Below are 12101 nucleotides of genomic sequence, written 5' to 3'. Positions count from 1 at the left end.
GACATTTAAACTGCCTCCACACATTCTCCTGCTGGACAATGGGATTTTGTCAAGGTCTGCAGGAGAACTGAACACGCTTTTCCATCGCCATCAATCAACCGGGTACACGACAGGTGAGTAGATTGTGTATGTGGGTGGATACACTTTCATGGCCATTTTGCAAGGCTGATTAAAGCTGAATTCAGTGTTTACCTGAACAGAAGCTATTCTGCGAGCGCTAAATTGGCAGGTTCGCTGTTTGCCGAGTGCTGGGGTGTTGGCTGCTTGAGGGTGGGATCAAAGTGGTGCATGCCCTCAAACACACCCCTTTCATCTTCAAATTCTTTTGAAGAAGGACTGACAGAGCTGCCAGCTCAGGAAAATTTTAAAAATTCCTGCAGAGATTGTATTTGTGCTCTTCTCTTTTCAAAGGCAAAAGATGGAAAAGACCTGTCAGGCCATTCTCCCTCTCCACATGAGACTGCACATTTGTCAGCATTTTGTCTACATTGCAACACAGCTAGTGCAGGGGGGAGGGGGGGTCTTTCCATTTCCAGCTGGAAACAAGTTGCTGGAAGGAAAGTTTTGCCAGTATTCAGCACTTCTCCTCCCCTTTATTAACAAAGCCATTAAAGTATTTCACTCTACGTGATCTTTTCAGCAAACGCTGGGGAGTTGTGGATGAGAGGTGGTCCCTTGCCTGCACACCCCGGGACCGCAGAGCAGCCCTGCTGTGCACAGAAGCACCGAGCGGCGTTTCGAGCCCACGCACCAGCTCACAGGGGCTCACCCATTGTACAGTTAAGCCAAGTCAGCGTTTGCTCGTCAGCTGCCGCTCTGAGCCAGCCGATAACAGGGGGACGTGCCCTCTCCTCCGCTTCTGGAATGAATCCACCACCCCAGCCCGTGCTGAAGCCGATGCTCAGGATGAAATGTGGCTACACCATGCCCTCCCCAGAGTAAAGCTCTTCCGGGGAGCCAAGGTGCCCGTATGTCACAGTGACGGGAGAGTTATAAATGGCTTTGGCAGAAGAAACGTGCGATGGCTTTGAATCAGAAAGCAGCGGAGCCTGATGCCTCCTAGATAGCAAGGCAGAGCAATGAAGCTGCAGAATGAGAGGCCTCTTTTTATTGCAAGTAGAAATGTCACAAAAGGAGAAATGGAAAGCTAGCGATTTCATGCTTCAATTAAATGACGACATCTCGTTCTGTCATACCCCCCACTCCTAAGCGGCACACACACTTCCTACGCAGCTCATCAGGGGCCAGAGGGACGCCTCGCTCCAGACTGTCTCTGCACACAGTGTTTTCCCGCATACTTCTACGATCGCCTGCTTCTACAGCAAGAGACCTTGGAGGCAGCAGGGTTGGAAAAGCAAGAAAGACAGAAGGTGGGGGGGAGGGAAGAGGAGAGAGGAGCAGGGCCCTTAGCGAACGCTCTTCTGCGTAAGCAAATGCATCCGCTCTTTTTCAGAAATATCCTCTGGCTTGACAGCTGCAGCTGAAAGCCTTGCCGGGATAGGCAACATCCAGCACTGCCTGGGTTTCTGTCTGTTATCTACCTGGCTTTCCCACCCCCCAGGAGGCACGTTGTCCTGAGCCAACCACCACAACCTGCCCCGGCGATGGACATGCAAACCCCGGCACCCAAAATCCACCACCCCAGCACCCCCCCCAATGCAGTACTGCTTGTTTGCTCCCCGTGCCTGCTGGCAGCCAGGCGAGGTTAAAAAAAAAACAACAAAGCGACAACCACCAAAAGGCCACCCTGAAGGAAACGAGTGCAAGTCCTTTCATGGCCTTTTTGGGTGAGGGACCCCACTGCCCCGTGCCCCTCCCAGGCCCCACAGGGGCAGCACTCACAGCTCGGTGCATGTTGGACATCGGCGGCGAAGCCCAGCAGATTCCAGAGCAGAGCTAAAAGAGGAGAGCCATCAGACGGCCTTTCTCAGCACTGGTTGCACAGCATACAAGATCATGTTTTGATTACAAAAGCCTCGTCTGGGCTCCCAGCCAAGAGCACTGGCTGCCTAATATACCAAGCACAGACAGGGTTTTGAGTGCCTGTGTCCTCCTCTCCAATCTCACTCTCTTTTTAAAAGAAACACTCCCCCTTTTCCCCCCTCCTGACTCCTTTTAACTTCCTGATGCCACAAGCCCTCGTTCAAAGTGGGAAAAGCAGGGCGAACAATGAAAAATGGATCAGGCAAACAGCTTGACTTCACTTCGTGGCCATTCATGGGGTCGTGTTATTTGTTATGCATGGCTGGTTGCACGCCTGGCGGGGGATCAGGAAAATAGCTGGGGTCCTGAATGTCTTGTGAGTGCGAGTATGTGCATGAGCTTGCATGGGAAAACCAGTGCTGGATTTGCTTTTTTCTGTTTCATTTCAGTATTTTCTGGGAATGATTTCCCCACTTTTACAATGTGCATTTCTTTCAGGGAGGGAGCAGAAGCAATGCTGTGGGGTGGGCAATACCAGCCAGCACCGTAACTAGCAGAAAGCACATAGTCAAAGGAGAGGACCCCTGTAAGTCCTCTTCTGAAAGCTGCCAAAATGACCCCTGGAAAAGTCACAAATAACAGGGCTTTGGGAGAACAGGCAGCACTCATCTGCTGCGTCTGCTGCGTCTTGGGCTGCCACACTCAAACCTTTATCTCAGCACCGCATCCTGGCTGTGTGCTATGATCTTCCTCAATGCAGGCTGGCTGCCCTTTCCCTCAGCCTCCAGGGGACCCAGGTGAAGCAAGAGGTGAACAGGAGATGGAAGCACACGGGAATATTTTGTTGCCCAAGGACTGATGCACACCCCAAACGTAATGAGGGCCCTGCTATGTTCATGTATTAAAAAACCCAGGCAGGCCCACTGCTGGTACCTCTCCCCTCTAAGGCCTTTGAGCAAGTCAGCTGCTCACAAAATCCAAAAAGTTCAACCTGAAACTCAGTGTGGTTCAAGAGAAGTCTCCAAAAGACTGAAGAACACTGAATCTGGTCCCTTCTCTGCACATAACTAGCTGTTGGAGATCAGGGCTAAGGCCCTAAAGGAGCTGGAAGCACAGCTTAGTAAAAAGCGCTTAGAGGGAAAGACTGACCCATATTAATTAGTAGGGCTCAAATGATGAAAGAAAATGGAAACTATTTCACAGGCAGTGCCTCTGGATTCAGGCTTAACAAAGGAAATGAAGACTGCTGTGGATGTAAAACTGGGAAAAAAGACATGAGCTTTGCTAAAGCGTAAGTGCTCGTTAAGAGGTGTGCAATGGACAAGCCTATGCAGGAGGTGCGGAGCCATGCAGGGCTTCTCCATGCCCTGGGAACACAGGGGAGCTGGGAGGATGGTGCTGCCCTGAGTTTCCAAGTTGGCACTTAAAGTCCAGCTTGGACTTAAGGATGGTGCCCAAATGCATAGTTCCTTGTGAGGGTGGAGTGATGGCCCATTTTTGGGCTGGTGGCCACAGGGACAAGGGCAGCCCTGTGTGAAGCTACTGGGCTGAGTCAGGGAGTCTGTGCTCATGGAAACTTTCCAGTGACGGTACACTATCCTGTTTGTATGGTGGTCATGTTCCTGGGCTCAAGGAGACTGCACATGCTGCTGACACCTGGTCCAGGTTAAAACAGACCCACAACCTTATCCCAAATTGCAAGGCTGGGTTCTTTGCACAGTGCAGGGTAAACACTGTGTGCAGCAGGGTCAGTCATGCTGCCCATGGATCACAGAGCTGAGGGACCATGTCATGCATCATGCCCAAGTTGTCAAGGCTTACTAAGGGCTTGCAAGGAGTTTCTACAGACCTCATAGCCATGGCATCCTAGATCCCTGCTGCTATCAATGGTGTGGCCAAGCTCTTCCAGCAGCAAGCACTGCCATGAGCAGGCATGAAGAGCCCCAAAATACCTTTGCTGATGTCTGTGGAGAGCTGCAGTTCCCTTCAGGCCAGTGTTGGCTACTCCACTGCCCTTAACAGAAAGACCTGACATTCCTCAGCTGTCTTTTACCATGTCTGAGTGGCACAAATGACAAGCATCTACTTCTGCATTGTCATCTGAGACCAATGAGAAGATGAATGCTCAGTTAACACTGTGGACATGAAAACCCAGGGGCAAAAGAGCCCATCAAGGGGCAGAACAGGCTGGTTTGGGACCTGCTTGTGCTCTTGGGACTCTCACAGACTGTAGAAAGCAGAACCTTATAAATATGCTGAGGTTTATGGGGTTATATGCATGCACATATATTTCCTTTTTCTGGGTGTCATGGCCAGACAGGGTTGCAATAACACCACAGCTGTTTGCAGCTTGAGGGCTTGCTCTGAACTGTCAAAAACTCTGATTTGTTCTTAAATGCAGTGTCAGTGCCAAGATTAGCACTGCCTTCCCATGGGGTCTGTGCCTACCTCAGGGTAATGCAATCCTCCAGGTCCCTCATCCTGGCACCAGGGAGGAAAAATACCCAAAGCTCTTCCACTTGGGAAGGAGAGGAGCCAAAGATGGTTCCCAGTCTCATGCTCCAGTGAGAAAGGTGTGCTGCATGCATGACATTTCAGGGGTCCTGAAGGACCTTGGGACACACAATCCTGTTCACATGAGCACCCCTACCTTGGTGGCTGAAGCACATCAGTGCGGCTCTCTTGGGCAGTTGGTGGCAGCTATTTCCCAGCATGCAGCAACTTGGCAGAGTACTTCAGGCAGGGAGTGTATATCACATTCATGTGCAACAGGAAGGATGTTTGGAGAAACCAGCTTAATTACTCAAGCAGGAATTTGTCCACCACCCTCAGGGTTAATCCCTTTATTCTTCTAAAATTGCCAGAAGACCTTTAATAGGCAGGCATGGCCTGATTCTGGGCTCTTTATTGTGTCCTGGCTGCTGTGGACTGGCTTGTACCATCTCTGAAGCCTACTCAGCCCAGAAGCTATGGGGCATACCTAGCATAGATACCCCAGGCTGGCCCTGCAGTTTCTGCCTCACAGAGAGGGGGTGTATCAGCTCTTGCTAACTATTGGCAGCCCCTGAAGGAGCAGTCCCTGGAGTGGACAGCAGCCTGCCTTCAGCAAAGCCTGAAAGCTGGAGGAATCAAGAGGGCATCAGGGGGGTTTTGGTGTGTTGTCCTGCTGGGGCTGCGCTACACAGGAGCTTGGCTGACCTCCCTTGAGCACAGCCTCCAGCTGCCTACCTGGGGCTCCTGCTCTCCACGCAGGGCAAAGTGTGCTGGGGCAAAGGAAGGAAATCAAGGCAATGACCTGTCCATTCTGTGCTCATGACGATGAAATAGTTCCCTTCTCTAGCTGTGCACTGCAAAGCCTCTCTCTTTCCGTTTCAGCACAAAGAACCATCTGACAGGAGTCTACAATCTCCCCGCTCCAGGACAGCATTCAGCAGCTTGCAGAAAGCACTGGCCTGCATTTTGACAGCTAAACTATTTGTTTCCTCTCTGTCTCTCTGTTACACAAAGGCTGAAGGAAAGAATCTGATTCCTCAAAAACCCCAAACCTGATTGCCCCAAGAAGCATTCCTGGCATCCCTTCATCAGCCCTTCCACCATCAGGAACCACCTTGGCTTGAAACCCTCCCTCCTTTTCCTTTTGCATTCTGTGAAACTCCTCCAAAGCCACTCAGTCCCACGCTGTCACTTTTCCCAAGCGCACTTCGCCCATCTTCATGTTGGCTTTTCTCCATTTTTTGCATGACCACCATTTAGTCAACAGATGGCACTCGGTAACTGCTGGGAGAAGCTGGGAGCCAGCTGCCGAAAAGCCCACTGTAGAAGGATCTTGAAATCAGTCTGTTTTGGGAGGCAGTTTTTGTATCATGTATTGGGACTGCAGATAAGCCATGTGGCCTAGTTTCAGAGGTGCTCCTGCATACTGCCGTATGCAGCAATGAACTCGTAGGTCATCCTGCCCAAGGCTCCTGAGCAGAACCGGCAACCCCTCTCCAGGCCTCTCATATAGAGGGAGGGATGGGAACACCCTGTATGTCAAAGAAGAGTTTCCCAGAGGCTTGGAGGCATCTTTCATGTCAACCACAGAGCAAACTTCCCCACAATAAGCAAACACCTGCTTTGCCTCCCTTGCTTACCCTCCGGCTCTGGTCCTTCAGCCAGCTGCAATTGCAGGACAAAAAGGTGTGTGAGGCGTTTTCTCCAGCCAGCCAGGAGAAAGGTCAGCATATTCCCTAGACGGGAAGGAGGGACCAGCCAGAAACCTTAAATGGGCTTTAGCTGGAGAGACTCATAGGGATCAAAGGACTGCTGAGACATTCATTTTTAAATGTATCAATATACAATTAAAATGAAAACTACCGAAGCTAGTTAAAGGATATAATGGCAGCTTGGTCCTGCTTAAAATCAGTGAAGATCATAGCTGCCTGTTGCTATTTCCCATAGCGATACCAATCATAGCACCAGCACAGAAGCTTCTCATGGTGTGCAGAGCAGCCCTGTTCCTGTTGGAGGACAAGTCTGTCCCCAACCTGCAGCCTGCAGGCTCTTGCCCCAAGTCCTGTGGGTGACATCTGTGCCTACCCACATTTAATGTCACCTTGAATAACTCATGATCTCATCACTTCACCTGACATTTTCTGCTCCTGAAAAACTTGTAATTCTAGTGTAAGGCCTCTGAAGGAGTTACAGGCTGAGTGAAAAATAAGAGGATCTGTCCTCTTAGTTTTTCCCACTTCCAGACATGCACAGCAGAGCCAAATGCAGGCTTGCTGACCCCATTTGCTACATCAGCCTTCAGATGTAGGACATGCGACCCAGCCTTGGGAGGGGTGCCAGGCTGTAGGAAGTGGCCGGGACAGCCAGTCAGGCAGGTTTTTTTCATCTTTTATGGAAATGTAGTCCTTTGGGAAAGTATGGAGAGCTGCAGACAGTAACTGGTTCACCCTGGGTGAAAACTGTCATCAGCAGGGGCCAAGGGTTGTTCCCCGTTCCAGCCCATGGCTTCAGCCCAGAACTAGGAGGACATGGGCAGCCCAGTGGCCTCTAACTTGTAGTGCACAAGCTGTAAATGAGCATGCCAAGAGCCAGCTGTCTCTTGACATGGTCATGTGCCCTTTGTGAACTACAGAAAGTCAAAACCATTCAACACATGGCTCCTTTGGGGCAACATGAGTGGCAACATGACCCACTTTCAGTCTGATGCAAGAAGAAAGAAGTGGTAAATTCAGCATCTGCTCTCTAGGCCCACAAGTGCCTCTCATCCCAACCAAGCTCAATCGAAACCTAACAAGCCATTTCACTTCCCTTTGCCAGCAGAACTCAAAAGCAAGATCCAAAGACCAACCTTGGCTCCAGGGTCTAAACTGACCTTCATGGACTCCAGCGGCGTCACATTGCACTGATGCTGCATGGGTTCGGTTTGGGCTCAGCTTGCAGGCAGACAGGCCTTTCTTGTGCAGAGGGTTAAGGTGCGGAGCTGATTTGGAGGACAAGCCCAGGAAACTGCAAGGGCCAGCCTGCAAGAGGCACAAAGACACCTGGAAAGGGAGGAGATGAAAAGGGGAGTCAAGGTGGCAATTAAATATTAAAGGACCAGTTCAACAATAATTAATACTTGGGTGGAGGTACATGAAGTGCTTGCAAACACTTGCTGCACTGTACCTGGCTGGCTGAGCACCTCACTCAAGTGGCAGACAGATCCTGAAATTGCAAATAATCCATGCTCCAGGAGGAGGGAAATCATGATTCAAGAGGGTGGATTAAAACCCAGCTGGAGACTCTGGTCCTTCTCCCAGCTATGATCAGAACTTGAGACACGTTGGTCTTATTTCAACCCTTGCATATGCTGAGGAGCAGCTTGTGATAAATTTATATTACATTTACTGAGGGCCAAGAAGAGACCACACAGTTATGCCTGGGAGGTTTCCTAACTGGACACAACACATCATACTCAGAAAATCCCTGGCAAAACACTTGAGGAGTCATCATATGTGCTTGCCCTGTTCTTACTTTTCTCTGGGCGTCCATTTCAGGTCTCTGTGTGAGCTCCTGGGTGAGGTGTCCCTCCATTGGGAATGTGGACATTTTGTTGGTCCTTCTGATTTGTTCCCTGCGGTGTGGCTGAACATGTTGCTCAGGGCTGGGGGCACTGTGCAGCCCAAACATGGGATTAGGGTGGGCTGAAATACAGGGTTTAGAACTGGGTTTGTAAAAAGGAAAAATTCCATTTCCTTTCTCCCCGGAATACTACATTTCATTCTGTACCTTCAGAAGGAACTGATTAAATAGCACCCTTTCTTTGACCTATTGTTATTTTAATCTTTTGTTGAAAAAGGTTTGGAACAAATATAAAGATGCCTTTTTCTGGAAGCATCAGCTGAAATATTTTGAGCATTTCTGAAGCTCAGTTTCTAACCAAAAAAAGCAGAAGCATTTCAACAATTTCAGAGATGGAACCTTCCCCCTACACTCTCCTACTTGCTCTTGAGCCAAAACAACTGCTTTTCATATACCCCATGACTCTGATCCTTCTGAAATGGAACATTTCATCCCATTTCCTCTCCAAAATGTCAATTAGGTCATCCCTGGATGGCACTGATGCCATTGGGACAGAACAGCTTAGTTCTTGCTGAATCCTGCACGTCCTGTGGGGCTAAGATGAGACTGGCACAGGCAGGACCAGCAGCTTATGGGCAGCTCTGCTCACTCGAGTTTTCTTCCCATCGCAGGGAACAGTACAGGAGCCAGACCAGCCGTAATCTTGCAGGATCCAGCTGTAAAGCTAGTATTTGTGGTGTGAGTAAGGGTTAGAGTTGTTATTATGAAGTAAAAAGGGCAAATTCACAGCTGAATACAGGTTGAGGATTGCTTCATGGTTAATTCCATGGTTGCGATGGCCCTGGGCACGTGATGGATTGGGTCTGAGGGGGTACCAGCTGCCATCTGTGTTACTGCAATGAAGGCTCAGAGGGCTAAGGAATTGCTTGTGCCAGCAGCACTAAGTAGCTTACGGGAGGAGCGTTAACAGTAGTTTAGCTCTGGTCAGCTATTAAAACAGTGATCAGGAATGGGGCTGGCAGCTCAGCCCTGCCAGGATGGGATGTCACGATCTTTTGTTGGGATCTGCCAGCCCTGCACAGACAGGAGGAGTTTCTCCTGGCAGAGGGGAAGACCTTGTTAGTGCTACATTCAACAGCCAGGATTAGGGTTGTATTTCAGAGCAGTTCTTCTGCCCTTTGTCATCCCTGGTCCTATTCCCAACTGCAGCTCTGATCACCACCTTCACAACAGTCCAGAAACCTGCCAGAGCCACCAAACTGATTTTAGGGATATCACCACTGCTAGCATCAGCTTTTCCCAACTAGCTTTTATGGTTGGAATTTACACTCATCCTCGGCAAGACTACAATATTCCTATTTTGAAGGAGGTGTGTCAAACCTTAGATTCAACAAGATAAATAATGACACAATAAGATTGTAAAATAAAAAGCTCTTCCCATGTTAGAACTTCCTAGCTGACACCACTGGTCATTCATCTGATTATCTTTTCCTTGGTGTGGACAGACTCATACAGGCTGAGAATTCCTCTTGTCCTTAAATCTGTTAGCACTGCCTTAACACACCCAAATGAGGAAGGGGAGAACGGGAAGCACTTAAAAAACCCTTGCCACAACAGAAAGAGCAACACAGTCCTCTCTTCACGGGGCTGGAGCAGGAGGGCAGACAGTTAAACACTCCCTGGAGCTCTGAGGCAAACTTCCCTACTGAAAAAATTAGATTAGCAAGGCTGAGAGTCTCCTAGTAACTGATACTTGGCTGTGTATGCCAAGTGGTGATAACACAGGTCGTATCAGCCTGCAGAGCTACCAGACAAAACCACAGGAGCCCACAGCATTTGTAACCTCCTGCGAGCAGCACCGCTAATGCCAAGGAAGGAGTGAGCTCAGGGGAGGAGGGATCTCCAGGTCGAGAGGAAGAGGCCAGAGCTGTATGTGCAGGGAGCATCACACGGCTGCTTTTGGAGGAGGCTCTGCGGAAACATTTTGAATGCAAACACTTTTGTCTGCTGACACAGAAGGGCTGTGTGCAAAGGAGGGGACACAGATCCCCAAAGGCATATGTACCTCCATCTAACAATACTTAGGTGGTTGGAGTTTTTTTTTATAAGATTCACCCTGCCATCCCCCCCACCCCCCCTGCCCTGTATTGGGGAAATGTCAGTTCAGGAAAAGACTTTTTTCACATGAAAGGCTCTGTGCCAGCAAATCTCCAGTTTAAAAAAAAAAAATTAGTATTCTGAAATCTCGGAGCTGTGGCCCTTTTTGTGTTTCCAAAACCAAGTGCCCAGACCCACAGACAGCAGCAATGTGCTCATCTCTCACCTGTGTATTCCTCCGCATCAATCAAAATCCCCCTTTTGTGCAAAGCTTTGCCACTATACACTGAGAGACCCAAGGTATTGCCAGCAAATAGTGCCTCCTGGTGTACTCCTTGTCATGTTTATTAATGACCTGTCCTTCTGGAATGAAAAATCAATGCCTGAGACTCACTGACCTGCCATACTCCCTTTTCAGCAACAATTTACCTGCATCCAGCCAGGAGCAGATACAATGTGACAAAAGCAGGGTGTGCAGAGATGCAATAGATACAGCAGAAAATTTGTGGCTTGCTCCCTTCTCTATCAGCATGGCATGATTTATGAGTCTCGTTCACATCCTGCTTCCTCCCACATCTTCACACCCAGAGGGTTGTGAACTTTTATTCACTTTGAGAGTTCAGGTCTCTGGGATTTGCTGAGCTCTTCACATTGCCTTTTGTGGTGCCTATAGAGGCTATGTCAAGGCTGCTGCTCTTGTCTGGAACTGAGAGAACTGAAAGCTGTGCTTAGGAGTATGGGTCACACATTGCACACAGCATCCCCTCCACCTTTAGCAGACTTCATATGTGCTGCGTATCATGACTGACAGCACTCGAAAAAAATCCCATTTCTGGGATAGACATGGGATGTACAGAGTGGGACTAACAGCATGCCAGGGCTTTCCTGAAGACTCAGCCCCTTTATTTATTCCTAAAGACTCAACCTTTTTTTATTCCTAGGGCTTAAAAAGAGGGTGTTTGACCCATTCAGCTCATTATCATGGCCAGGTCTCCTTTCCTATACTCCAGAGACATGGGTATTCCAACACAGGCTTTACTGAGCTGTGAGACACTTGGATATAGCGCATTTTGCAGAATCAATCTTGAAATGTGGGTCTCGTGAACTGCAGGAGCCTGGGAAAGGGGATGGCTGGTTCTGCAGTGTTTGATCTCCTGTGAGTATTTGGCCAAGTCCTAGCAGGACCACGCTGTGCAGGCTGTTGCAGGATCCTCTATTCCACTAAAAGTCAGCTGTGATTTTCAAACCTTTTTGAAGCTAAAGAAGGCATTGTAACAGAGTTAATCAGGGTATGTTGATATATCCCAGTCTTCCCTGTCCTTTCCTAGGCTGAGAATTTATGTCCCAAACCCTCATAAGAAGAATATTTACACGCAAAGGGTGAATTAGTCTGGGATATGTCAGGATGCTCTGAGGGAACTGGCTCACTGTCAATCACACTGGGAAATGGTGCGAACATATGGGCTGCTTCAGAGCAAATGTGGCTGTGCTCCCAGCACAAGGCACTACAGAAAATGGTACAATATATCTACAGTGAGATTTTCCCTGCCAAGACAATGCTGAATTGGGTCTCCATGGGCCTCCTGCCCCTTCAAACACACAGCAAGCTCATCTCATCTCTTATTTGCTTCAGCTTGCAAAGTACTGGTGCCCAGAAACATAATTGCCATATGCCTGGTACCTTCTCAGCCCATGCTATTGTGTCAATAGTTACTCAAAGGTTTCCAGCACTGCCAGAACCTCGCAGTCACCCTGAGAAGCAGAGAAGGGCACTGCACAGACCTCCTTTTCCTGTGCTGTGTGTGGGCCATGCTCCAGCACACACCTTGGGCACATGTGATGGACAGAAACAATAACTGGCCATTAAAATTGCCCTGTGAGCCTGATTCCTCCACCCCTTTCAAATCTTGTGTCTTATGCTAATGCATATATTGTGGAGGATGCTTCCTCTTGGCACAGACAACTCTGCACAAATTTTGGAAGGTGGCAGCTCCTACACATCCCATCCCAGGACAGACTGGTCACAA

At 49.1% G+C, this 12101-nt stretch overlaps 1 protein-coding gene across 2 annotated transcripts in view; it reads right to left on the bottom strand.

Annotated features, from left to right (window-relative positions):
* Positions 1 to 2289, bottom strand: part of CCDC9B (coiled-coil domain containing 9B) — a 55774-nt gene extending 53485 nt beyond the window's left edge. The window contains exon 1 of one of the 2 annotated variants that reach the window (XM_056354468.1): positions 1843 to 2289. In XM_056354468.1, coding sequence (XP_056210443.1) covers positions 1843 to 1863 — 21 coding nt within the window. In that variant the 5' untranslated portion in view covers positions 1864 to 2289. The remainder of the gene's footprint in view (positions 1 to 1842) is intronic. The other variant, XM_056354467.1, reaches the window with a different exon arrangement.
* Between the last annotated feature and the right edge of the window lie 9812 nt (positions 2290 to 12101).

The sequence above is a fragment of the Falco biarmicus genome, chromosome 10 (genome assembly GCF_023638135.1).
Source record: "Falco biarmicus isolate bFalBia1 chromosome 10, bFalBia1.pri, whole genome shotgun sequence".
NCBI classification, from domain to species: domain Eukaryota; kingdom Metazoa; phylum Chordata; class Aves; order Falconiformes; family Falconidae; genus Falco; species Falco biarmicus.
This window is presented reverse-complemented; position numbering and strand designations above follow the sequence as displayed.